Below are 27,777 nucleotides of genomic sequence, written 5' to 3'. Positions count from 1 at the left end.
CCTCCTTTTCTTTGTCTGAAACTATTTCTTCCTGTCAGGTGGCATTGGCTAGAATCCATCGAGTTGTCTCAAGCCTGGTTACATATGCAGGATCAACACTGGTCCCACAGAAAGTTCACAAACCTTTACCCTTCCAAATGCTAGGACTTAATTGTATCTTCCGTGACCTTTTAATCTCATTCAGGCTTCAGGGATAACTTTTATCAACTGTATGCCTTTAAGAAACATGAATTCACAAAAAAACTATTAGAACTGATAAATAAATTAAGTAAAGTAGCAGGATACAAAATTAAAATTCAGAAATCATAAGCATTTATATACACTAATAATAAACTATCAGAAGGTGAAATCAAGAAAACAATCCCATTTACAACTTCTTTAAAAATAATAAAATACTTAAGAATAAATTTAACCAAAGAAGTAAAAGACCTATACCCAGAAAATTATAAGACACTGAAGAGAGAAATCAAAGAAAATAAATGGAAACACATAACATTTTCATGGATAGGAAGAATTAATACAGTTAAAATGTCAATATTACCTAAGGCAATATATGGATTCAACACAATTCCTATCAAACTACCAATGATATTTTTCTCAGAAACAGAACATATAATCCTAAAATTTATATGGAACCATAAAATACCCCAAATAGCCACAGCAATCTTGAGAAATAAGAACAAAGTGGGAGGTATCATGGTATCTGACATCAAATCATACTACAGTGTTTTCCCTAAAATAAGACCTAGCCAGACCATCAGATCTAATGCATCTTTTGAAGCAAAAATTAATATAAGACCCGATCTAATACTATATTATATAAGACCTGGTCTTATTTTCAGGGAAACAGAGTACAAGTCTATAGTAATCAAAACAGCATGGTAAGGCATAAAAACAGACACATAGATCAATGGAACAGAACAGAGAGCCCAGAAATAAATCTATTCCTATATGGTCATTATTCTGTAACAATGGAAGTCAGCATTTACATTGGGATAAAGACAGTCTATTTAATAAATGGTATTGGGAAAACTGGGCTGACACATGCAAAAAATTGAAACTGGACTACCTCCTTATGCCATATATGAAATCAAATTCAAAATAGATTAAAGACTTAAATATAAGACCCAAAAACATAAAACTCCTAGAATAAAATATAGGGAGTAAATTTTCAGACATTACCCTAAGTAATATTTTTACTGATATATCCCCTCGGGCAAGGGAAATAAAAGAAAAAATAAACATATGGGATTACATCAAACTAAAAAGTTTTTTTTTTCACAGCAAAGGAAACTATCAATAAAACAAAAAGGCATCCTATAGAATGAAAGAATATATTTGTCAATGATATGTCTGATAAGGGGTTAATATCCAAAGTTTATTAAAAAACTCATTCTACTCAACAGCAAAAAAAACAAACAACCCAATTAAAAAATGGGCTGAGGATATGAAGAGACATTTCTCTAAAGAGGACATACAGATAGGCAACAGACATATGAAAAAATGCTCAACCTCACTAATCATTAGAGAAATGCAAATAAAAACCACAATGAGATACCACCTCACTCCAGTTAAAATGGCTATCATCAATAAATCAACAAACAAGTGCTGGCGAAGTTGTGCAGAAAAAGAGAACCCTTGTGCACTGTTGATGGGATTGCAGATGGTGCAGCACTGTGGAAATCAGTATGGAGGTATCTCAAAAAACTGGAAATGGAACTACCTTATGACCCAGCAATTCCACTCTTAGGTATCTATCCAAAGAAATCCAACACACTAATTCAAAAAAATATATGCACACCTGTTCTTATTGCAGCACTATTCACAATAGCCAAGACATGGAAACAACTGAAATGCCCATTAATAGATGACTGGATTAAGAAACTGTGGTACGTTTATACAATGAAGTATTACTCAGCTATAAAAAAGAATGAAATCTTACCATTTGCAATGATATGGATGGACCTAGAGAACATTATGATAGGTGAAATAAGTCAGTTGGAGAAAGACAAATACCATATGATGTCACTTATATGTGGAATCGAAAGAACTGAAGACATAAACAAAGTAAACAGAAATAGTTTCAGAGATATAGAGGAAAAACTAATGGTTGCTAGATGAGCGGGGTTAGGGATGAAGAAGAAGGGGAGGGGATGAGAAAGCACAAATTGGTAACTACAATATTGCCACAAGGATATGAAAGACAGTTTGGGGAATATAATCAATAATGTTGTAAAGTATTTGTAGGGTGTCAATGGACACATGTCTTATTAGGGAGACCACATCATGGACGGTGTAGATGTCTGATTACTGCACTGTACACCTGAAGCTGAAGCTGAATAATATTGTATGACAACTATAATTTAATATATATGTGTAGTCATGGGATGTGGAGTATAGCATAGGGAATAGAGTCAATGGAATTGTAACAGATATGTACGACGTCAGGGAGACAGTAGATTGGGGGAGAGGGGTTGTCACTTTGCAGGGAGTGATGAAAAAAAGAAAAAAAAAGAAACAAGAATTCGTTTCTATGCCTATTCTTCCAAGATTGTTCTAGAATGTTCTGTTCCATCACTCTCTGTGTTACGGACATCCGAGTTACTGTAGCTGAGCAATCATTTAGAGATGGCATGAGAGGCAAGTCTCTTATTCCTGCAGATACTGCAATTGCCACAGGGAGTTCCTTTGAAGCATCCTCTCTTGGCTTAAGGGAAGTATCTTCTTTCTCCTTAGTGATGGGAAGAGAAAACGCAGTCCACTTCCATTAACTTTATATAGTCTGATGACTTCTCTTAACTGTCTTTAAATTTCTAATTCTTGAGGCTGGACCATATTTGACATCTTTTAGTAAATAAAACATGGCTATGCCTAGCATCATTCTTTCAAATATTGGGACACTTAATGTCTATTGTTTTCAACTTTGAAGCTTTAGTAAAAGTTCTGAGATGATCGGAAGACAATATTAGAACATGGAAAAGGATTTAAAATAATGTAGCCTAAGCCACTGTGTAACAGTGAAGGAAATGATTATGGGTCCAAAGACACACAATTTGTGGCAAAGTTGAAATTAGTAGATAGCTCTTCTAATTCTAAGATATTTTTCTCCAAATGTGCTATTTTGCTCTCTGAAAGTAATAATTTATTAAGAAACTATATTTAAGGTTCTGACTAAGCAGAATAGCTTCACAGAATGAAATCACCTGAGTTCATGGAAAGATAATTTTATAATCAGGCCTATTTTATTTAAAAAAAATAAATCTCCTTGGAAGGATTCCAAAAGAAGATTAAGTACTTACCAATTTGTGCTCCATAATGAAAAAAGAAAAAAAAAATACTGTGCATTAATTTTTCCCCAATTTGTTGCATTTTATTTGACGATAACAATTATTTATTTCTTAAATTCACTATTCCGTCTTATTTTGCCATTTTTAATTTCAAACTAATATCCTTTTTTGGTCTTTATTTCTTTTACTGGCTGTACTTTTCTCTTACATGCTGGCTCAAGACAGCAAACAGAAGCATCTTTTATTCCCTCCTCTTTTGACCCTCATATCCAATAAGTATCAATGCTACTAGATGTATCCATACATTGTTTCTGACCTTTAGCCTATCTTTTCCATTTTCATTTCTTCTACCTATAACTATTCACCATTCTCTTGTTTGGTAATCCTCTATTATTTAACATCCTCTATTATTAAAAATATGATACAAGTAAAATTTAAAACTTGTAACTATTCCTTAAATTCCAACTAACAGAATCATAGATCTAAGGATTAGGAGAAAATCCCACTTATATCATCTATCATCTTAATGAGCAAGCCCTTTGATGCTAAAATTATTTTTACATAATGATCATTTAGCTCATGTTGAACTTTCCTTATAGAGAACTGACAGACTCTCCTGAGACAAACTAGAATTTACCACTGAGCAACTCTGGCTGCTTAGAATGATCTTTTTTAGACAAATTTATTCTACCTCTCACTTTGACTGGTTTGTCCCTTTAGATCTTTGAGAATAAATCTAAGCTTCTAATATATTACAGACATTTAGCTACTTAGAAATAGTAATTGTATGTAGTATTATCCTTCGGAAATTCTGTGTTTTGAAACAAAATTCTGCCTATTTGCCATAAGACAATTCTTTTCTTGCTATGGGAAATCATAGGATGATGCATTTCAATAAGAGATTGGGATACTGAATGATATTTATATATGATATATGATATGTATGATCTTTAAGAAAAACATATTTTTTCAAAGTCTTTTTATGTTGTTTTATGCCATGAACAATTATAGTTGCTTGTTATTAGACAATATAGAAAGATCAACTTTCAATGTCCCAAATAAAAAAAAAAATGCCATTGGAAGTCATTGCTGTTAATCTAGACCTAAAGGACAAATCACTCTACAAAGGATGACCAAGATACATACAAAAACAAACAAACAAACAAAAACAAACAAAAAAACCCCTAAATACCGTTTTGCATGCCCCCAAGACATTTATAAATTGGAGTTCTGAGCATTTTACTCATTGGCTTACACAAAAGCAACAATTATTTAATTTAAGGAAGACCTTGCAAGAAAAAGAAAACCTCTCCTAAATGTTTGGTCAAAAACTCTCTTAAACATTAGCTGATTCCTTGATTTAGTTCTCTTTTTTTTTTAGTTCCTTCTATCATTTCAATTATAATATTAGTTTCTAGTTTTTCCTCATCATTTTGCTTTTCCTCCACTGAATACATTCTTGTTCATCTATGTTTCCATGATATTATTGAGACTGGCAGTGAACATAATACCACAGTCATTGTTAGCATGATAGATGGAAAGTGGATCTAACCTCTCCCTTATTGTAGACATTGTCAATACAGCTGAAAATCATGTTAGCTGTTTTTTGGTAAGCACATACAGTACTACTGCTGACTCATAATGAAATCGATAAATAGCTATTGAATACCTGCAAGTCCAAATTGTTGCTGTGTTTTCTATCCCCAACTTCTGCAACAGCAACCTACTTATTCTCCCTTGCTTACATTCTTGCCCAAGCCCTCCACTACATTTTCCACAAAGCATCTAACATGATCTTTTAACATGTTTTGTTGCTAAAAATGTGATCTGGTCTATGTCTACCTATTTATTTCACCCCTTATCACTCTTCTTGTCATAAACCCCCTTCATTGATATAGATTCTTTTCTCTTCATCTATACAGGTTCTTCTTCAAATATAGTAAGTCTGTTCCCTCTCGAGGGCTTTGACACTTGCCTTTCTCTGCTGCTGAAACACTTTCTCCAAGATACTAATGTGGCTTACTTTCCACATTAACCAGGTTTTTTGTTAGAGATCTACTCCGAGTGAACTTTCCTGATCATTCTATGTAAAGTAATATCTTCGTAGCTGATCAAATCACCATACACATCACTTACTATCCCTTTATTTAATATCATTTTGGAAATTATTCCTATCAGACTTTGTTTTATTGCGTTTCTTACAAGTTTTCTATCATCTCTCCTAAAATGTGAATTTCTCTAGGATGCAGATTGTGTCTGCCTGGTTCATTGCAGTATGCTTAGTTACTAGAGCAATATATAGTAGGCAGTGAATTAATATTTGTTAAATTAACAGACAGATGAATGAATTGGACTAAAAGATCCTTAGAATTTATTAAGCCATTGGCCCTGGGAATGAGAACATTTTTTAAAATTTCTGTTATGTCTGTAATCTCTAGTCACAGTATACAACACCTTTTATAAATTATGTATGTCATTACCACTTGGAAATTTTTATCTGTAGCTGTGATTTGTTTTTTAGAAGATAGAGACTGAACCATAAATGAAACAAGTGTTGAATCTTGAGTTCTACTTAATCCCATTTTTCAAAAAAAATCAATTCCTTCAGGGATTAAGATGGAACAAATACGGATCCAGGGGACAAGTTGAAATAGTTCTTTCTTGGTTTAGTCTTCAACCAAAAATAGTTCTACGGCAGCAAAGGCATGGTCAGATAGTTCATCTCTGAATGACCGCAGAGGAGCAAGTAGAGAGGCACATAAGCCAGGTGTCTTCTTGGAGACCTTTAGAATGTTTTGAAGCAAAATCTGCCAGACCTATGTTCTGAGTGGAAATAGGTGATATGAGGCCTGATCAAAGGTACTGACCAACAATTCAAAGATTTTTACCTTTTTATGTTTTCTCTGCTTCCTTTTTTCATTGCCTTTCTTCTTCTTTCTGTCTTTCTCATTCTTCCTTTCAAAAAAAATGTTTACTGGCTATTTTCACAGTCCCCTGAACTAGGATAATTGCTACTTCTTTAACTCAGGATTTCAGGAACTAAGACTTAGGTTAGTTCTTGCTATTGAAACACATCAGAATGATCAGATTAGAGAATCCAAAATTATTCACCATTTTTGGATGTTTTCTGACCAGAAATTGCAATAACCAGAAACATAGTTTACACTTTTCGTTACAGAAGAAAAGAACCAAACAATTAATTGTTGCCTTTTATTCATTTAAAAAATAGGTACTCATACTTATAGAAAGTATTATGCTAGGTCTTGTGTATGAAACATCAGATAGAACAGGCACTGTCTCTCTTTCTATAGAACAAATGGCTTTGTATTTTCTAATTTAAGCATATAAAAACCATAACTGTAAAACATGCAAGTACTAGAAAGGAAAAGGTCATCATTTAAAACTATATTCATCCTTGAAATGGACAGTTGGATGGTTACACCATACTTTAAATTCATACTGAGATCAAGTTCATGCTGCAAGCATAGCCACCATCATAAACTCATCATGAGAAATAACTAAGTTCTCTAACAAATTACAGTGAGAATTAGATGAAAAGCATTTTTAAAAAATGCTAGAAAAGATAAATATTGCATTTGATACTACATCAAATAAATATCACAAAATATAGAAGTTGAAAAGTTTCAAGAAATATGTAGTTAGCTTGATTGATGGTTAGCCAAATAAGATTTTCCCAAAAAGCTAAAATAAACAGAAGACAATATATAGCACTCAACTCATTTTCATTCTCACAACTAGTTATATATAGTTTATTTTACACATGATATATATTCAGTATTTGGGGCCTGAAAAACCTATAAAATTGTTTAAAGTCAAGGTGAGCAAAAATTTTCCTCTGCATTTCTTCTACATCTTACTCATGTTCAGCTTGCTTGCGTGCTTAGTCAAACTATCTGTCTCTCTACTCTATATGCAGAATAGACTTGCATTTGAAGCAATGAGATATAGAAAAGTAGCTGTTTTCTTACTGATAAGTCACTCAAATTACTACGTAAGGGCTCCCCAGAAGTTCATGATAAGCTATAAAACAATCGTCACCATAAATTGGCATATTTCACAGTAATATTACTGTGATAGAAATTTATCTGTACTTAAACAATGATATTTGAAAGCATTGGTTCACAAGTTCTAGTAGACACTGGATACAATATGAATTATTTGAGCATTATTTTATAATAACAAAGGGAACAAATGCACATGATTAATTTTCTATCAGCAAAGATTTACCATTGTTGAAAATAATGACACCAGTAAGAATCAGTCCAGTTTAAAAAGCAAGAGATAAATTTTACAGTACTTTCTAAATTACAAAACACTTATATATTATGATACATATAATATTATGATATAATATTGCTTATTCCTTACCTAATACTTTAGTGGAAAATATTTGTAATATTTTTTTATGTAAGAGAAATAACATTTAGCTAACCTAATAAGTTAATTCTTTTTTTAATCTTCAAAACACTGAGAACACATATTTGCTCTCATTTTTTTAGGATGCTGAATCTGCCTCTTTAGTTGATGGTTTCTATCACTCCAGAAATTGCTGACAATAATAGAAACCTTTAAAGATTTTATTTTCCTTTAAGGTAAAAATAATACAAAACTCACTAAATTCAAGTGACCCTCCCCTGCTGACAAGGAAAAAATTAAATTGTCTTCTGATTAATTACATGTCTAATTCCACCAGTGCACAGATGATAAGAGTCAGCTTGGTTTCCCGCACTGAGGTAAGCTCCATTATCATCATGACTTCCTAGGGACCAATACTATGTGCACAGACATAATTTCAAAATGATTACGCAGGAGCCATAATCTATTTCTCTTTCTCCACTGCAGCAGGCCAGTCAGGCTTAATATTATCAGGCACCTGTTTTTCTTTAACACTTCTGTTTTCATTTTTCTCTTAAAGTTCTTAGGCTGCACGAGCTGACAGTGACAAAGTTCTGTGCTATTTACCACACTGCCACCAAGAAGAAGAAGAGTATTTGTATAAGCTTATCAATGACAGACATTCTCTGTTCAATAGTATATCATCCTCTTGGCAGAAGGAACAAACTGTCACCTTTCCAATAAAATGAATTTAACCCAAAGGCGGCAAATTGGGTCAAAGTAGAAGGAAAAAATGCTTTCTGTGGTTCTTGTTGTTTTTATAGCAATACAGCTTATATCAGAATCATCTGAAAGTAATTCAGGATAAAGTAACTAGATGAACTTCTTTAAGAAGGAGGTCAGTGTAGCTCTGAGAAACTGAATTTCCTCTCATCACCTTTGTGTTGTCTGGTATGCTGAAAGCATTTCTACAGAAAGTGTCTTCTCATTATTCTTCCACTAGTTACCATCTATTTGACATGGGACATGGGATAGAACCTCCCTGAGTCTCATCCCTATTGAGAACGAACACTCTTTTACTTGCCCAAGTACAAGATATTGAGCCACAAAATTGACAAATTACTTTTAATTCAAAGATTTATAAATTTACCTAAGACAATATTCCTTTTTTCAGTTTAAAAGAGATATAAATGTATCTAATTTTTAAAAAAAATTAAATTAAATACTATTCTTAAGTCTATAACTTTGGTAGAAATACATGTTGGTACTGGGGAGTGCAAATAAAATGCTTTTTAAAAAATCTTCAACCAAATGAATCTAATAATGGCTGCTTTCTAGTCTATTCTAATAATAAATAGTATCAATTAATATTTATATATGACTTATTTCACATGCACTTTTCCCCCTAATCTCAGTGTCATATCAGGCTGTTTTATGACATTTCACAGAAAGAAACCAATTCGTAATAAATACTGTTGTAATACATTTCTCCAATTTTTAAATATTTAAAAATAAACAAGACTTATTACTAGCCTCATTCCAAAAAGAGTATGCTAATTAAAAATCCCATTGGATAGAATTCTCTGTATTACAGAGCAGGGTAATTAAACCATTCAGGTTTGTTGTTTGTTTAAAAATGGAGATCGAATGAAAAGCAATGTACTAAGAGCCAAAGAATGTAAGTAAAGTTGCTTATAAATTCAAAGAAGATAAATCCTGAACCATACTATCTCCTCCTAATCACTATCTCTACATGTTTGGAAAAAAATAACAGATCTTCGAAGAAAAAGTTTTAAAGAAAACAATAATGTGGACTTTGGTACAGTAGAGGTTGAAATGTTGATGCTTTTTGTCACATATAAATACAGAACTAGATTCCTCCCCCAAATGGTTTCACACATTCTATCATGAGAAGCTTAGATTTTATTGATGTTAATTATCTCATTGATAAAAACAATTATACTGATATTAAAGTTTTTTAAGCTCAGCTAATGATGTTAAGTCCCAGTGCTCTTACTGTCACTGTATCTGAAATAAAGCTAGAGAATATTCTATCTTGTTTACGATTAACTAAAACAGATTGTTATTATTTGCATGTAGAACATTTGTTTATATAATATGTAGTAGAGCTAAAAAAAAAATGCAACTGAGGACTACTTCCTTTCTGAAAATGTTCTGTTATCACTTGTTCCTAAAGTCTCCCCAAACTTATAACTCACCTTTCATTCTTTTCAAGCCATGCTTTCTCTTGCCCTTTAAAAGCACACACTTCTCAGAATTTCTTCCTTGCCTTATGACTTATCATTATATACATAATGCTTGGGTGATTATTTTCTTTCCCAGAGCTTCAAATTCATCTATGCAATAATGAACCCCAAATTTATTATACTTTTGGCTCAGTTATCTTCTTTGAACTTCAGACATTTTCACCTGAATCTGTTACAGATATGTGAAACTTAACATGTGCATTATTGAGCTTAGAATTTCCCAACTCTACTTCTACACCTACTTTATTCAGTATCCAAATAAATGGCAACATCATCTACCCCTATAAGTAAAATGAAACAATGTCCTCTAATGCAAAATTTTAAATCATTTACCAAGTCCTATATACTTTATTGCCAAAATGCTTTTGAAACTTTCATCTCTTATTAGTGCCCTTCAGTACTGTCTTATTTTAGATCCTAATCATATTTTGTCCTAATTATTTTTAAATTTGTATACAATAAGGTTTACTCTGTGTTCTAAAGTTAAATTTGTTTTGGTAAATGCACATTGTCCCTTTCACCATTAGTGTCATACAGAATCGTTTCACCACCCTAAAAAATGTGTTATGCTTCATTCACACATCCAATCATCCTCTGATCCCAATCACTGGCGATCACTGATTTGCAAAGTCTCTAGTTTTTCCCTCCCCCAAAAATCATATAAATGGAATCATACAATTTGTAGTCTGTTCAGACTGACTATTTTCATTTAATAATATGCATATACGATTCATCCAGGTGTTTGCACGGTGTCACAGTTCATTTCTATTTATCACTGAAAAGTATTGCATTACGTGGAATTTCTACAGTTTGTTTATCCATTCCCTTATTGAAGGACATCTTGCTTGTTTCCAGTGTTTGGTGATTATTAATAAAACTCCTATAAACATTTATATGCAGATATTTTGTGTAAGCACAAGTTTTAAAATTAGCGAGGTCCATGCCTGGGAGTCCAATTGCCTGATTAGATGGTGAGTGGTTGTACCATTTGCCTTCCCACAAGCAGTGAATGACATTCCTGTTTTCTGAGTCCTCACCAGCAATTGGCATCTTTTTACTTTTTTCTTTTTCTGGATCTTAGCCATTTTGATATGTGTAGTCTCACTGTTGTTTTAATTATAGGTCCATTTTTAATATGAGGTCGTATATCCCTGTGAAAGCTGTCATCCTTTTATTGCTCTCAACAGCCTGCCTTTAAACATATGTCTGTGTTTCCTAGTTAAACACATCCAAGATATTCCATCAATTAAAAAAATGAATAAAACAAACGGGGAATGCATCCTGGGTCTTCTCTTATTTCTTTAATCAGTTTGCTGGTTCAAATAGCAGCAACAACATAAAATGTGCTCATAACCTATAGTTTAATTACCCTCATTTTCTGTAATCGTTATCAAGTCAGGGTGCCAAATAGCTCCTGTAATGAGATACCCATAGACAAAGTCAATAACCAGAGAAAACCATAGAATAACATACTAAATAATGAAATAATGAAATAAATATTCAATGTATTACCAAGTAACAAGAACGTAACAAGGGCTGTACCTTCAAAATAATGTTAAAATGAGGATGTAAAGGTGAACGATTTTTAATATAATTATCCTTGATAACTGCTTCTTTCAAGTACTGAATCAATTCTAAACAGATATCTAGAGCAGCGAATAAATTAATCAATTAAAAATAACTGTTATATATGCTTCAGATTAAATGCAGATTGTTAAAAATCAAATCTCATGTAAAAATTACAAATGTCCTTTTTTTCCCAGCTTTGTCCATTTGAGCGGCAACTTACCTCCAAAATCAGCCTTATTGTTCCTATATTCCCACGTTGCATTTTACTCTATGGAAAGAGCAGCACCTTCATTCCTTTATGAGCTGGAAATCTAGCGATCATGGACCCCACTTCAAACTGAGTATTTTCATCTTCCCACAACCACAGTATAATACCTCTTTTGCAATGACTGTTTATTTGGGAGAATAGTGTTGGGCCAGTATAAGAAAATAAAATTTTAAAGTGATATTACAGAATACTATTCTCTCTTCACCTAACATTGTCAGATTAATAAATAAAAACACTACCTAACTTTAAATTTTACATAAAACATTGCATGGAACATACTGGAACAAAAGCAATCATTTGCTGTTTATTTGAAATTCTAACTTAACTCGGCACCCTTTATTTCATCTTGCAAGCTTATCTCCAGTCCATTCAGTTAGTTTCTCAGTTCAAGACGAGAATAACATTGAGAAGGTAAAAGACAAATAGACTAAATGAGCAGGGAAGAAGGTAATACTGCATAGAAAGAAGCTAAGATCGGATAAACTATTTGAAGACTCTTTCTTTCTTAACTAACGATAATATCGATGGTCTAGGGTTTTCACTTAACTTTTAATGTTTCTGAAACTATTCATTTTTTCACATTTTCACAGATGTCTTTATAAATATTTTATACAGATCTCATCCTACCTTTCATGTCTCTTAAACCTGTTATTTTTTCCTGTAAACAATGACGATCACATATAATAATAATACATCAATAACTGTTTTGTTTTGCAATTAATTACTAGTATTTCAACGAGGAAGAAGATTTTATGTATCTTTTAAAAAGAATTTAGATACATGTGAATGTTAGAGTTATTGCATTTAAACATATAACATGCATTAATATGACTGACTTACTAGATTTTTCTCTGTATATAAAGACATTCCTTTGAATTTCAAACAAAGTTCTTGAACACAATCTAAACTGAGGATTCCATTTTTGGTTTTAAAGAGGACTCATCCATCATACATAGTTGAAGTTACACTGGAAGCACTAAATAACAGAATATATAGCCACTGAGTTAAATCTAATCAAGCTGAAATGTTACTTGTATGAGCATTTAAATCTTTACTATAATTTAAATTCTACACTTTCTTAAATTAAAAAAAAAGCTTCTGGAATATTAATTTTTAGCATTCTGATGGCATTACTCCAAAGAACATAAATTACTTTTGTAGAATAAAAGATCTCATTTTAGATCCAAGATATAGAACAATAAAGTTGATTAAAACAAAGTTAGAGAAGATGAGACAATCAAAACAAATACACTGTTAGAGATGCCTTTAAATGACTGTGTGAGTGTAATAAAGATAGCATGGTTCTGTTTTTACATGGTGAAATTTAGGACTGTAATGAGACTTTTTTAATAATTACCTGTTATGAAATATATATATGTTATGAAATATGATATATATGATATATATATATATATATATATATATATATATATATATATATATATATTGGGAGTGCCAAAAAAATGTTTACAAGTGGACAGTTTGGTCAGTGTTACTTAAGCAGTAGTTTGCCAGAATCAGAAGTGTCTGGACGCTGATGGTAACCACTTTGAAAACCTCTTGTAATTGCAGAAGTCAAACATGAGTTGTACTCATCTTTTGTTATTGATGTATATTGAGTATTACAATTTTGATACAGTGTTTCTTTCTTAAAATGTGTATACAATTATTTGGTACCATATGTATATAAATATATATATATATATATATCCAAATATTCTGAAGGCTAACAATGGTTTATATTATAAATAAAAGTCAATGAGGTGGAGTGGATACTCATTTCATAGTATATTGAATTATATATCACTTTTTGAAATGCTAACAAAGGTTTAAGGATTGTTTTTCTTTTGTTGAAATTTATGAATACTGATATAAATTTAAAAGAATATCTGAGGGTATTTTGTAATGAAGAGTTTTATATGTTTTTGCTATTTGATACATAAGGCAGAATTTTTTACCTGAAAGACACCCAGCGATTGACAGAAACAGAATTACTTTCCAAGAGGAAGCCATCCTTCTTCACTAAGATTTCCTGTCTCAGCGTGTTTAGCAGCTCTAACGTTTCTTCATTAAAAAATGCCCTGTTGAGATAAATAACAATTTTCAAAAAAACAGAGGAAATAAATGAAAAGGCAAACACAAACCAATTTTTTAAAATCTCATAATAAAATGATAAATGACTTTTAATGCAAAGGTCAGATTAATATATACTTTGATATTTAAACAATAATACAATTTCTATTAGAATTAATTTAATGTGTAACAAAAAAATTTCAGAGAAGCGATAAACTTTGCCTATCACATTTATTTATATTGAATGTTCCCTAACGGATAATAAAAACATCAGGCTCTAACAGGGATGATTTTTCCTCACAGGGAATGTATAAGAGCTATATTTATTACATTAGACAAATTATTGGACTAGAAAAATAGGGTACAGGAACCAGTTACACTAATATATACTCCTCTGCTCTAGAACGTAACTAATGATCAGTTAGCCAAGTGACTTTAAATATTCTGCCTATAGCTCATCTAAACCTCCACAGGGAATTTTTCTCATTTAGGTATTAATGTCAAATGCTTTTGTTTATAACTCCTGTGATTATCTGCATTACATTGTAATTCCCTCCTTGGTGAGCTATTTCTCTCAGCATCTTTTGCTGCCTGGAACCTAAGGGAGATAATAATTTTCATGAATATTTAACTTTTTTTTTTTTGTCTAATGCCATTTTTATAACAATAACCAGTATAACACATTAATGTCCTTTGGTTGCTTTATTTGTCTTGAAAGATACAATAAGCATAAAATTATATAAAATTATCCTATGGAACTTCCTGCAAGAACTTGACAAATGTGCATTAAAAATTCCTATAATAGAGAAGTAACTTCTGAGTTTTTAGGTGTCAGTGTCCTTCTTGGTGACCTTCTTGGCATCCTTCTTGGCAAAAAGTGATTAAATTGAGAAATAATTGTGCAGTGTATTTATAATTTTTTAAAAAATATTTTTTAAATTATGATTTTTGGCAACTGATTCCTCCTTATAGACTTGGAGGTTCAGACTATCTCTAATTTTAGAAAACATCTTAAATAGATAGCCAAGCATTTTTACTCCAGCTTGGTCATAACTTAGTATATTCATACCAAAGAGGGAAAGTCTTCATACAAAGAGGGTATATTCATACCAAAGAAGAGAAAGTGACTCTTCTACCTGAATAATGGTAGTTCCAGCTTTTTTATAGATTTAAATCTAAGCCTTGGTAAACTATTTTAGTTACATGGCTATGGATCAGAATGGAGAAGAAATTTAATAAGAGTTAACAATGGTTGATTCATAGCCACCCCTTCAACAAAGTATTTTTCATCACTTATTTTCTAAGTAAATATCAGAAATACAATTTGAAGGACAAAAAATGACTTTATGGTTAATTTTTACAATTTAAAACATTTTTATTATTATATACTGCTTTTTAACCAGAAAGGAATAGAAGAAAATCAGCACTTCACACATAACAATTAGAGAGACTTAAATTTGCTAGAACTACAACTATGATTCATGAGAGCTGCATATTTGAATTAGTGGATTTTCAATCCACAGTGAAATTGGCCTTCAGACCATGAGTTCTGAGAAGTGAACATAGTTTTGCTTAACTTGTTTTGATGAGCTTCTGCCTTAATCCATGTTCCCAAAGCTCTATTTCCCTCTCTATTTACAATATTCTCTGTTGTCTTAAATGTCCTTTATCAACAAATGCAAATATTTTCAACACCCTTATATGTTGTACCCTGAGAATGTCAAAGAAAAAATACACATGTTCCATTTCTTTAAAAATGCCATTGGGATTTTGACAGGGATTGCATTAAATCTGTGTATTGCTTTGGGTAATACGGCCATTTTAACTATGCTGATTCCATCCAATCCATGAGCACGGAATGTCTTTCCATTTCTTTGTGTCTTCTTCAATGTCTTTAAAGAATGTCTTATAGTTTTCAGCATATAGGTCGTTCACATCGCAGAAAAACTGACACATACACCAATGGAATAGAATTGAGAACCCAGAAATAAAAATCACATAAATATGGACAGATAATTTTTTGACAAGGAAGCAAAAACATACAATGGAGAAAAGACAGCCTCTTCAATTAATGGTGCTGGGAGAATTGGATAACCACATGCAAAAGAATTAAACTGGACTGCTACCTGTCACCATGTACCAAAATTAATGCAAAATGGATCAAAGACTTAAGCATAGACCTGAAACAATAAACTGCGTAGAAGAAAACATAGGTACTAAACTTATGGACCTTGGGTTCAAAGAGCATTTTATGAATTTGACTCCAAAGGCAAGGGACGTAAAAGCCAAAATAAATGAATGGGACTATATCATACATAAAATCTTCTACACAGCAAAAGAAACCATCGACAAAATAAAGAGGCAACCAACTGAATGGGAGAAGATTTTTGCACAGTGCCTCCGATAAGGGGCTAATATCGAAAATATACAAGGAACTCACACAACTCAACAACAAAAAACAAACAACCCAATTGAAAAATGGACAGAGGACCTGAAGAGACATTTCTCCAGAGAGGACATACAAATGGCAAATAGACACAAAAAAATGCTCAACATCACTAATCATCAGAGAAATGCAAATAGAAATCACAATGAGATATCACCTCACCCCAGTCAGAATGGCTATCATCAACAAGACAAATAGTAACAAGTGTTGGAGATGCTGTGGAGAAAAAGGAACCCTCATAAACTGTTGGTGGGAATGCAGACTAGTGCAGCCGCTATGGAAGGCAGTGTGGAGGTTCCTCAAAAAATTAAGAATGGAATTACCATATGACCCAGCAATCCCTCTCCTGGGTATCTACCCAAGAAATCTGAAAACATTTATCCATAAAGATGTGTGTGCTCCAATGTTCATTGCAGCTTTATTTACACTGGCCAAGACATGGAAACAACCAAAATGTCCTTCGATAGATAAATGGATAAAGAAGTTGTGGTATATATACACAACGGAATACTATTTGGCGGTAAGAAAAGATGAAATAGTACCATTTGTGACAACATGGATGGATCTTGAGATTATAATGCTAAGCGAAATAAGTCAGACAGAAAAAGTAGAGAACCATATAACTTCACTGATATGTAGTATATAAAACTGAAAACAACAAAAGAACAAGACAAACAAATGAAGGAACGAAAACTCATAGACATAGAAAATAGTTTAGGGGTTACCAGAGGGGAAGGGCGAGGGGGGCTCTAGAAGAGGGTAAACGGGGTCTAATATATGGTGATGGAAAGAGAACTGACTCTGGGTGGTGAACACAGTGTAAGATACAGATAATGTATTACAGAATTGTACACCTGAAATCTATGAAACTTTACTAACAATTGTCACCCCAATAAACTTTAATTAAAAAAAAAATACACATGTTTGCACACACACACACACACACACACACACACACACAGAGATGTTAACACAGGATATGAGCCAAGTAAGCAGGACAGTGTAAGTGTAATATAGCTATAGAACTATCAAAAGGGGTATCTATATGTAAGGATGGCAGGCATTAGGAATGGTACAGAAAGATTGTTAGTGATATTTCAGGAAGACATTGTGCTTAGACAAATATCTTACTTCTGAATGGGATAGTGCAGGGATCACAATGAGCACATAAATAAATAAGTTAATATAAGAGACTGATCAAACTATGAAGAAATTAACACAGAGTGAAGGACAGTGAGTGGCTTGAGGATAAAAGGAGCTAATTTATGGGAGGCATTTCTGACAAGATGACATTTATGTCCAGTATTCATGTTATCAACATGCCATTATGAAATAATCCTTATATATGTATTTTGGCACATTTCAAAAATTGTCAAATAAAAATAGTACAATAAAATGTGTTCCTAAAATAATCCAATTTTATTTTAAAATCTCTGCAAACAACAAGAAGTCTATATGTATCTGTGAGTGGTTTTTGTGTGAGGGTGTGTGTGTGTGAATGGGTGTGTTTCATTTTCAAGCATCATTGTTTCATTTTCAAGCATCATTGATTGGGGCTTAAACACAAAAAATAATACTTTTTCAAAAGCTCTTCTTTTTAAGATATCTAAATTAGATTCTTCCTTTTCACTGTCCTTCCTTTGCATTCTCTCTCTCAAAGTAACGTAAAAGGTAAATGAAATACTATTCCTTAGGTTCTGAAATATGTAAGCTTTTATATGCCTCTACTGAAAACACAATTATTCCATTAATTTAATAAAATCCCTGTATTAAAGTAATAAAATAATGTAACTAATCATACATATATTAAGTTCCTACGACATGCTAGGTTAAATTGCAATCAGTTAATAAATATTACTAAAGCATATCAGGATGCATGAGTTAATGGAGACTGACTGTTGCAAATTAAACTGCTGTTCATCAAGAGATTGAAAGCCATAAATACTAATTTGGAAACTACTAATCAGATACTGTTTTACAAAACTCACATTTTTAAAAGAGCTTATTTCAATGTTTAGACTAAATACCTATTGTCACCTGTGATATTCAAAGAAAAATATACAAAATGATATCATATTACTTTGCATTTTCCCCTAAATTATTACAAATAATTTCAAGTAAAGTAAAATAAGTAGATCAGTGCTTTGGTATTAAGACATATATTCTAAATAATAAATGCATTGTGCAGTTGATTGCACAGACAAGTACTTAAAAATATCATATCTTTACTGGAGTCTGAAATAGGATTGCAAAACATGCTACATCAAATATATCAAGTGATAGTATGCTGCCACTAAAATACAAGTTAGTTTTTTTTCTTAAAGATATATATAGGAAACTTGTTAAAGACATGTGTGTGTAAGTGTGTGACGAGAGAGAGAGAGAGAGAGAGAGAGAGAGAGAGAGAGAGAGAGAGAGAGAGAGAGAGAGAGAGAGAGATTGAAAGAGAAACATTTCTATTATTGCCTGCTGATCTTTCTCCAATTCTCTGGAAATAATTTCCTATAGTTTGGCTCTATATAGGCTATTCACACAGCAGTTAGAATTACATTTTAAAACATAAATCAGACTACATTATTTTCCTGATTCAGTAGTTTATTTTTTAAATAAAATCCAAATTCCTTATATAGTTTATAAGACCATATACAGAGGGTACCAAAAAACTGTACACACATTTTAAGATACCATCTCTTAAAATGAGTATACATTTCTTTTCTTTTCTTTTTTGGCATCCATGTTATATAATCTGGTACCTGTCTAACTCTGATTTCATCTTCTAGCATTCTATATTCCAGTCCCACTACATGGACTTTCTTGTTGCTCATCAAATATGCAAAGCAATCATTATCTCCTCGTTTACTTTGCCTGAACCTCTCCACCATCGGTTTTCACCAGACTGCGTAGCTTTAAATGATTGACGACTCTGCTTCTCAAGACTTTGTTTTTTTTTTCTCTCTCTCTCTTTTTTTTTTTATTAGTTTCAGGTGTACAAGCCTTTCTTGATCACTCTCCTTAAATTAGCAACCTCCCCCCATTGTTCCTGTCAACCCTGTCACTGGTGTTTATTACATTGTCCCTGCCTTATTTCTTGTCTTAGCAATTATTAGTGCTTGAGGGTAGGCAATTCTTTTTTTCTTACTTTTTAATTATCTTTTTCTACTACTGGGATATAATATCCATGAAAGCAAGAATTTTTGTCCTTTTCGTCTTTGTAGACCCAGCATCTAGACCAGAACCTGCCTGTTTTTAATTAATATTTTTGAATAAAAATTATTAAATAAAGTGATGCCTCGTAAGTAAATTATTTGGCACAAGGTAATACAAGAAAAAAAATTACTATCTCTTAAATTTCTATAATTCTAGCAACAGCTACCATTTATGAAAGTCTATATGCTAGGCATTGTGTTATGCATTTTACTATACAACCTCTATTAATTAACTTGACATATCTTATTTATGAAAATAAATTGCCCAGATCACACAGCAAGTGAAAGCAAGAACTAAGGTAAGAATAAGGTAGACATTTAAGCTACATTATATCTTCCAGAAGAACTTCACAACAATCTCTACAAAAGTCTCTAGAAGCTCTCCTATCTGACACAACTGAGGCTGGTATTGAGTTAATAATAATAATAATAATAATAATAATAATAATAATAAAATCATTTAAAAATCATACACACATACCTTAAATGTTGTCATTTAATTAACTTAATTTAATTCTATATGCTTTGGCTAATCTTATTATACAGGAATGATATCTTTTTTCCTGATGATAAATATTCTGGTGGAAAACAACCCCTTTTATTTTAACATCATATTAGTGTTTTCTATATACTTCCTGTCTGTAATGTATCATATATTAGGTTGGTACAAAAGTAATTGCAGTTTAAAAGGTTAAAACTAATTGCAAAAATTGCAATTACTTGTGCACCAACCTAATACAATTTTTATTCTCTTTAAAGTGGTATAAGAACATGAAGTGGCCTGATGACCACATACTTGAAGATTTTTATAATTTTTATATAGTTTCTCACACACATCTAATATTATAGCATTTTCTAAGTCACTCATTTTATTGAGTTTGTCCAAGACTATTAGCTTTTGGGATATTTATTTATTTATTTATTTATTTTCATACAGACAATGCTCTTATTCTTGGTGCACTCATATGTCATTGATCTACATAATGTTTATTTGAATTACCTAACTACATGAACATGTACAATCTCCACAAACAGATGGAGGAGACAACAAAGGATGTTAGTTACTTGGCAAATTAGAACAGTGAGGACTGAGTAAAAGTGTTTCTACTCTGATTAGTACAGGACAGGCTACAATATGAGGGACTTGGGTATGCATTCGTTGAAAAGAGTAAAATTGTTACATATTTCTTTTTCTGTGTAGCTTATTCTCCATCTCAACCATGACTCTTTGCTAAGACTGGGGCTAGTGGTGCTTTTGCTTAGAAGAGATACCCTTTAATGCCTCAGAAAGCCCAGGGTGAGGCTCACAGAAAAGGAACATTAAAAAAAAAAAAAAGAAAACAAACAAACAAACCAAAAAATGCCTTTACAAGGAATTGTATTCTAGAGGTCCTTGAAGTTTTCTACCTCGATGCACCTGGACCAAACAACAGATTATAAAATGCAAAAAGGAAAAAAGCGTGTCGGCTCATTATGTTTGCTTTCACATATCCGCTGAGGACCACGCTGCAGTGTCAGAAGGTAGATTGACACTTCTCACTTTCAGACATAACCAGAGTGAGTTTTGACATAAATCACAAGAAAATAAATTACATTTTTGTGTCCGCAACAAAGAACCATGGGTTTGGGAAGACTAAGCTCATAGTGTTTAAATATTTTGGAGGTGTTTTTTAGGATGGTTTTCTACGGTGTGTAGTTCAGCATCATTCTGGTCTAGTTTTCTCATCTTTTTAAATCAAAGAACTTCTTTTGACATTAACAGAACCTGCCCTGTGGAAAAGTGTACAGCAAAGATATAAGAAAAGAGCAGCACTCGTCTTTTCAGACGTCAAGTCAACTTTGTAATTTTATTTAAAACACAAGTGTAGAAAAAAATAAGGCTCAAGATTCTTTAATACTACATAGCAAACTCAACAGAGACAGAAACCAGAAAAAAAAAATGCAACGACTCTAGAAATCTGGTGTCAGAAATGTTCCATGTTTCCCATTACCTGGTGACTGACATAAGGAAAGGGTGGAGACAGAAGAGTGGCTCACTGTGCCTGATGCCAGCCTCCATGTAAATTATGACAGGATTTGTGTTGTGCTGAGATGCTGATTACCGATCCATGGCCAGGTGACAGAAGATTTCTCTTTCTGGTAATATGGGAACTAGACACCATGACAAATCGTTTTTCTTAAAATAATGCAAATTGCATTATAAAATATTTTTAAATGCCTCAATGAATTAATTCAGAAGGAAAAAAAAACTTATTAAAGACCAAAACTAGATAAAAGCAATAAATGGAAAAATGAAGATAATTTTCACTATTAGCCCACTTAACAGGCCCTAACAAGACTGACACACATTCTTTTATTTGTTTATTGTTTTCTGCTAGAATTTCTGTTGCATTTTATAATCTATTGTTTTGTCTGTGTGCATTGTGGTAGAAAACTTCAAGGACATCTAGAATGAACTTCAGGTTGGTATTTATGGCTGATCTGAGTGTATGGTACCAAAAACAAAGCTTAGGGCCTACGTGAGGTAGGTGTTGAAATAAAAAATTCCACATATCTAGGATGCCAAAGGGCTCCAAAATCATAGTTAGGATGAAATAGGAATACTTATCCAGAGAGAATACTCTACCCTATCCAGAGAATAATAAAAGAAAAATTTCAGTCTTAAACCATGATAGTGAATAGAAAGAAAATTGAAAATCTCATAGTAAAAACCTCATAGTCAATATTCACAATATATACAGAAAAAAATCATTATGAGTGAGTCAATGGAAATAGTAAAAGTCAAAAATCAGACATGCAAGGACTTCAGATATTTGATATTTCAGACATAGCTTAAAAAACAAATGTATATAGTCTGATTTAATCATAAAAGAATTAGATTATGAAAAATAAGAGCAGAGATGAAGAAATTACCTAGAATGTAGCCCAGAAATGCAAATCGATAGAAAATATGAAAGGAAGGTAAACAGAATGGAGGACATTATAAGAATATCTTATATATCTAATCAGACTTCCAGAAAGATAAAAAGAATGGGATAAAGTGATACGTAAACTGATAGTTGATTGCTAAAACTTTCCAGAAATGATGAAATTTAACAATTTTGAGATTCAAGAAGACCTAAAACACCCAAGAAGATTGAACACCTAAGCAAATCATATTGAAAATGTTAAACACCAAAGATATAAAAACAGCCAGAGAGAAACAGAGGCATTAATTATAAAGGCAGGAAAATCAGACTCTCAGTTGGCCTAATGATAGAAGTGATGGAATCCAAAAAGATTAGAATAATGTTCTGGTAAGAAATAACTGTCAATCTATAATTCTAAACCCAGAAAAAAATTAAAGGACAAGAGTTAAACAGAGCTCTTTCTAATCAATCAAAATGCTGAGAGGTCAATTATATCTTAATAAACCTGGGGGAAAAAAACAAAACTGAGTTTGTCAAATGTAAGACTTTGATAAAAATGATACATGATATTCATCAGATACAAGGAAAAATAATTGTACTGGGAAGCTCTGAAACAAATAAAGGGAACATAACAGAAACTAATTTATATTTTTACTCTATGTCAGTGTTCTAAGTGCTTTATCTTTGGGAATTCATTAACACATACAAATCTTAAGAGAAATCTATTATTCTCATGTTAAAGATGAGATATCTGAGGTATAAAGAGGTTTTAAGTAAATTTTTTAAGATTGCACAGCTATTTAGTAATGAAGAGAATTATGTATTTAAAAGTATTTTACACAGAATTTCGTAGATACGCACATTTTCACATATCTTATAAACAGAAACCTAAATTGCTTAGTATAACATTAGAGGGTTTCCACAGTTTGATTCAAATTACACATTTTGTCACATCTTTCACTAGGCCACCTCAAACATTTTAGATCCCAGATAACTGAAATAATTTTCGTTTGCAAATGTAATTTGGGTCATATATCTTCCAAGAAATATTCATTCTCACATGCCTCAGCATATAATTCCTTACTTCAAAATATCTAGTTGTGGAAAAAATAAAATAAATTATTAAGTTGCTTAATTAAAGGCAAGTGCAAAAGTCTTAATTTAAGAATGAATTTGGAGTATCCAGGCTGCAGACAGAAGGCCAGCAGGACTGGCTACTAACACCCAGGAGGGAGAAGCAGGAAATCAAGTGTGCAAGTCACAAGGGTCTAGATCTCAAAGAATTCATAGGACTGAAAAAGAAGTTTGAATTTTATTATAAATATTGTCATAATAAAAATACACTATTCTTATCACCTAACTCAATTTCTAAAGTTCTCAGATACTTTCCAATAATTTGCCATATAATGTACACAGGAACAAATGGCACTCCATTTTTAAAGATTGGATAAACAGATGTGAAAAAGGCATTACCTAATGCCTTACATAATTACCTAATGTAAATTACCTAATGCCTTACATAATTCAATGTCAGCATCAGGATTTGCACTCCTGTTTTCTCATTCCTGGTCTAGAGAGCTACTTTATATTTGCAAGTTGCCATTTCAATTTTCTACTGATGAGAAAAATGTATTCTAAATTCAGAGTTTTGGGTAACTTAAGACAACACATTACTAAATGTTTCAGGAGAGGTTCTGAAAATGAGTGGAATGACTTATGACTCACAGCCTGTTTTTGTTTGTTTGTTTGTTGTTTGTTTGCATTAAGAGTTTGCATTTCTCAGTGAAGGACAAACTGTGTGGATAATGAAAAAGGAGAACTAGTTATTGTATTCTGGAAAACGAACCAGTGAGAACATGTGTCCAAGATTCCAAATGAGCAACTAAGCTAATTAAATTATGGGTAAAGAGTTTTAAATGTAAAATTTCAGTTGTATATTCTCTTCATTACCAAACAGTAGGAGATTAGTAGAGATTTTATATCTGTGTGTGTGTGTGTGTGTGTGTGTGTGTGTGTGTGTGTGTGTGTGTTTTCTGATGAATTAAAGTTATTCTCTAGGAGAGGTTCAATGGCTTGACAGATAGAACAATGCAAGAACATACTGAAGAAACCCAAAGAATACTGAGTCCTAAAGATTTCCTATAACAACTTGATATGAATAAGATTTTAGAATCTTGGTCTCTAGCAAGAGAGATGGACCCATATTTATCCTGGTATTTAATTTTCTTCTAATTTACTTAAATATGGAAATAAAAATATTTTGAAGACAGTTAAAATAACAATTGTGCTCACTTAATCTTAGTTAAATTGGCTTTTTAATGATTTGCTTAAAATTTAACCCATCTGTCCTCAGAAAACTGGCATTTTGAATCATCTTCATCTGACAGTAGATACCACAGTGTTACACTGTATTTAAAGAATGTCTTGTTATAGGCACATGGTTAAACTGGAAATTGTAGAAAAATCCAAGGCAATGTTTGAAACAGCAAATAGCAATCCTCTCAGGAATCATATACATCTTTGTTCTTCATTTCCATGTAAAATCTTTTACCTGAAATATTTATATTCGCTAAACATAAGGAAAATAGGGCTGATAAAAGACAAAACAAAATAAAACAAACAAAAAAACAATCCAAGCAAACACACAAACCCTTGGGAATATATCCCACATAAATATATACTATTGTTATAAAACATTAGGCAGCTCCCCTGGTGGAATTTTACCAGCAATATGAAAAGAATCTGTTAAGTGTAGTCTTCTATGTCGTTGACAAATAATTTTTAAAGGAATCTCAATGAATGAAAAAGGCTACAGGAATGAGCAGGGTATCTTTTGATACCTCACTCTGTAATCCAGATGACTACTATTGATTTTTTCACACAGTAACTCTAGAGAAGCAATGTGATCGAGTTGATAGAGACTAGTAAAGAAAGTAAAAAAATCCTAAATTCGGGACAAGGCCAATTCCTTGGTAAACTGCCTCTCTCTGCCTCAGCTTCTTCAGTGGGTATCATGAAGCGTGGCACCGGCCCTTCTCCACCTTCAGCATTGTTACCTGATTTTGTTAAGTCCTTCAAGCCTCACAGACAAAATGTCTCAAAATCCAAAAGGAACATTATGTTTCCCCTCATTGTTTCTTTACGTCAGTTAAATATCTCAGAAAATTATTAATGTTTAGATTTTGTTTCAGAATCAAGCATTCAATACAGTTCACAGAACTGCAAGTATAGGTAAATTATGAAAGATAAGATGTACCTCAATTAATTATACTCCTCAACACCAAATAACTCAAGTGAGAATTTTTACAAGTGCTTAGAACTTGTCAGGACTATGAGCTTAATGGCCCATTTAGGACAGCACTCTGATAGGAATCCCAAGGGCCCAACAGAAGTTCACTTTCGGACAAATGAATAAAATTGGCTCATCATAATCTGGTAACTGAGAGAATTGGAAAGTGTAAAATCATGTCATGTAACAGTAACTTTTTCACAGCATTAGTTAGTATTTAAGACACTTATAAGAACTCTGGGCTATTCCGCATCCTTAAAATGCATTAAATCAAGATCTTTTTCACATTCAAGTTTGATAATAATTTACATCTTTTTATACATTCTGACTGGCCAACAAAATGTAACTTGATTGTTTAAGGAAGATATCCTTAAATTGATTTTTCATACATGCGAAGTCAAGAAATTTACGGAAGAGATATATTAAGCCGATTGTTCTATTTCATAACCTAAAGTAAGTAGTACATCATATATTACAATTGATTTTTCTACACTATTTTGAAATAACTACAGATTCAGAGGTAGTAGTTGCAAAAAAGAAAAAAAAAGGAAAGTAAAGGAAGGTCCTATGCAAGTTTTACCTCTTCTCCTAATGTGAGCATGTTACATAACTAAAGGACAGTATGAAAAACATGAACTTGGTATTGATACAACTGTGGAGTGTATTCAGACTGCATTACTTTACATGCACTCGTGTGTGTGTGTGTGTGTGTGTGTGTGTGTGTGTGTGTGTGTCTGTGGTTATGTGCGTGTAGTTCTATGCAATTTTATCACACGTGCAGTTTCAGGCCATTACTACCCTCGTAAAGATGCAGAGCTGTTGCGTCACCACAAGGCTGCCTCCTGCTACCCTTACAGCCTCCTCCACCATTCCTCTCCCTCTGAAGCCTAATCCCCGGAAACCACTACTGTCACTCACCCCATAAAGGATGTTTTGGTCAACAGGGGACCACACATGTAATTGTGTTTCTGTAAGTCTATAAAGGACCTGAAAAGTTCCTATTTCTTAGGGATGTTATACCCATTCCAATGCCACAGGGCAATGCATTACCCATGTGTCTGTGGTGATGCTGGTGTAAACAAACCTACTGTGCTGCCAGTCGTATAAAAGTATAGGACATACAATTATTTACTCTACATAATACTTGATAACGATAACAAACAACTCTGTTACGAGTTTATGTATTTACTAACCTATACTTTTTATCATTATTTTAGAGTGTACTCTTTCCACTTATATATAAAAAAAATTGCTGTAACAGTATGCTGTGTAACTCTGGAAGCAGTCTTATACAACTCAGGTCACCACGTCTCTTGATTGCATCATTTTCTCCTGTGCTTGATTTCATCTTGTGCTGTTTTGTACAACAATCTGCTGTATAGGCTTGCTACCTGGGAGAAATAGGCTGTACCATATGGCCTAGGTGTGTAGTAAGCTATACCCTCTAGGTTTCTTCAAGTATACTCTATGATATTCTCACAATGATGAAATCACCTAAAAACACATTTCTCAGAACATTAACGAGGACATGGCTGTATTCTGTTTTCCACCTCTATAATTACATTATTTCAAGAATGTCAGATAAATGCAGTCACGGAGCAGGTAACCATGTGAGATTGGCTTATCACTCAGCGTACTTCCCCTCAGGTTCATCCAAGGTTGCATGTACATAATCCTTCTCATTGCTAAATTGTAATCCATGATATGGAGTTATCATAATTTATTTAACTATTTACTCATTGAAGAACATTTGGGTTGTTTCCAGGCTTTTGAATACTGTAAATAAAACTACTATCAATATTTTTGTACAAGTTTGTAAGTGAGCATAGCTTTTACTTTGGGATTAATGTGTAAGAGCACAACTGCTGGCTGATCTGATAAATCCATTTTAAGACAGGGAAAAAAAAAAAAAACTACCGAAATAATTTTCTGGAATGATCATTCCCTTTTATAGTCTCTCCAGAAATGCTGAGTGATCCACATATCTACATCCTTACCAACTGTGATGTTGTTTTTCATTTTAGCTATTCTGATATCTCATTGTGGTTTTAATTTGCATTTCTTTAATGGGTAATGATGTCAAACAACTTTGTATATGCTTATTTTC

The 27,777-nt window shown here is 32.6% G+C and overlaps 1 protein-coding gene across 1 annotated transcript in view; it reads right to left on the bottom strand.

The window, feature by feature from the left end:
- CNTN5 (contactin 5) overlaps positions 1-27,777 on the bottom strand; it is a 1,273,287-nt gene that overhangs the window by 699,692 nt on the left and 545,818 nt on the right. Inside the window, 1 exon segment of the mRNA XM_033121922.1 lies at positions 13,706-13,828. Coding sequence (XP_032977813.1) covers positions 13,706-13,760 — 55 coding nt within the window. The 5' untranslated portion in view covers positions 13,761-13,828.

This window comes from Rhinolophus ferrumequinum, chromosome 11 (genome assembly GCF_004115265.2).
Source record: "Rhinolophus ferrumequinum isolate MPI-CBG mRhiFer1 chromosome 11, mRhiFer1_v1.p, whole genome shotgun sequence".
In the NCBI taxonomy this organism is placed as follows: domain Eukaryota; kingdom Metazoa; phylum Chordata; class Mammalia; order Chiroptera; family Rhinolophidae; genus Rhinolophus; species Rhinolophus ferrumequinum.
The sequence above is the reverse complement of the archived record's forward strand: the minus strand, read 5'-3'. Positions and strand labels throughout refer to the sequence as shown.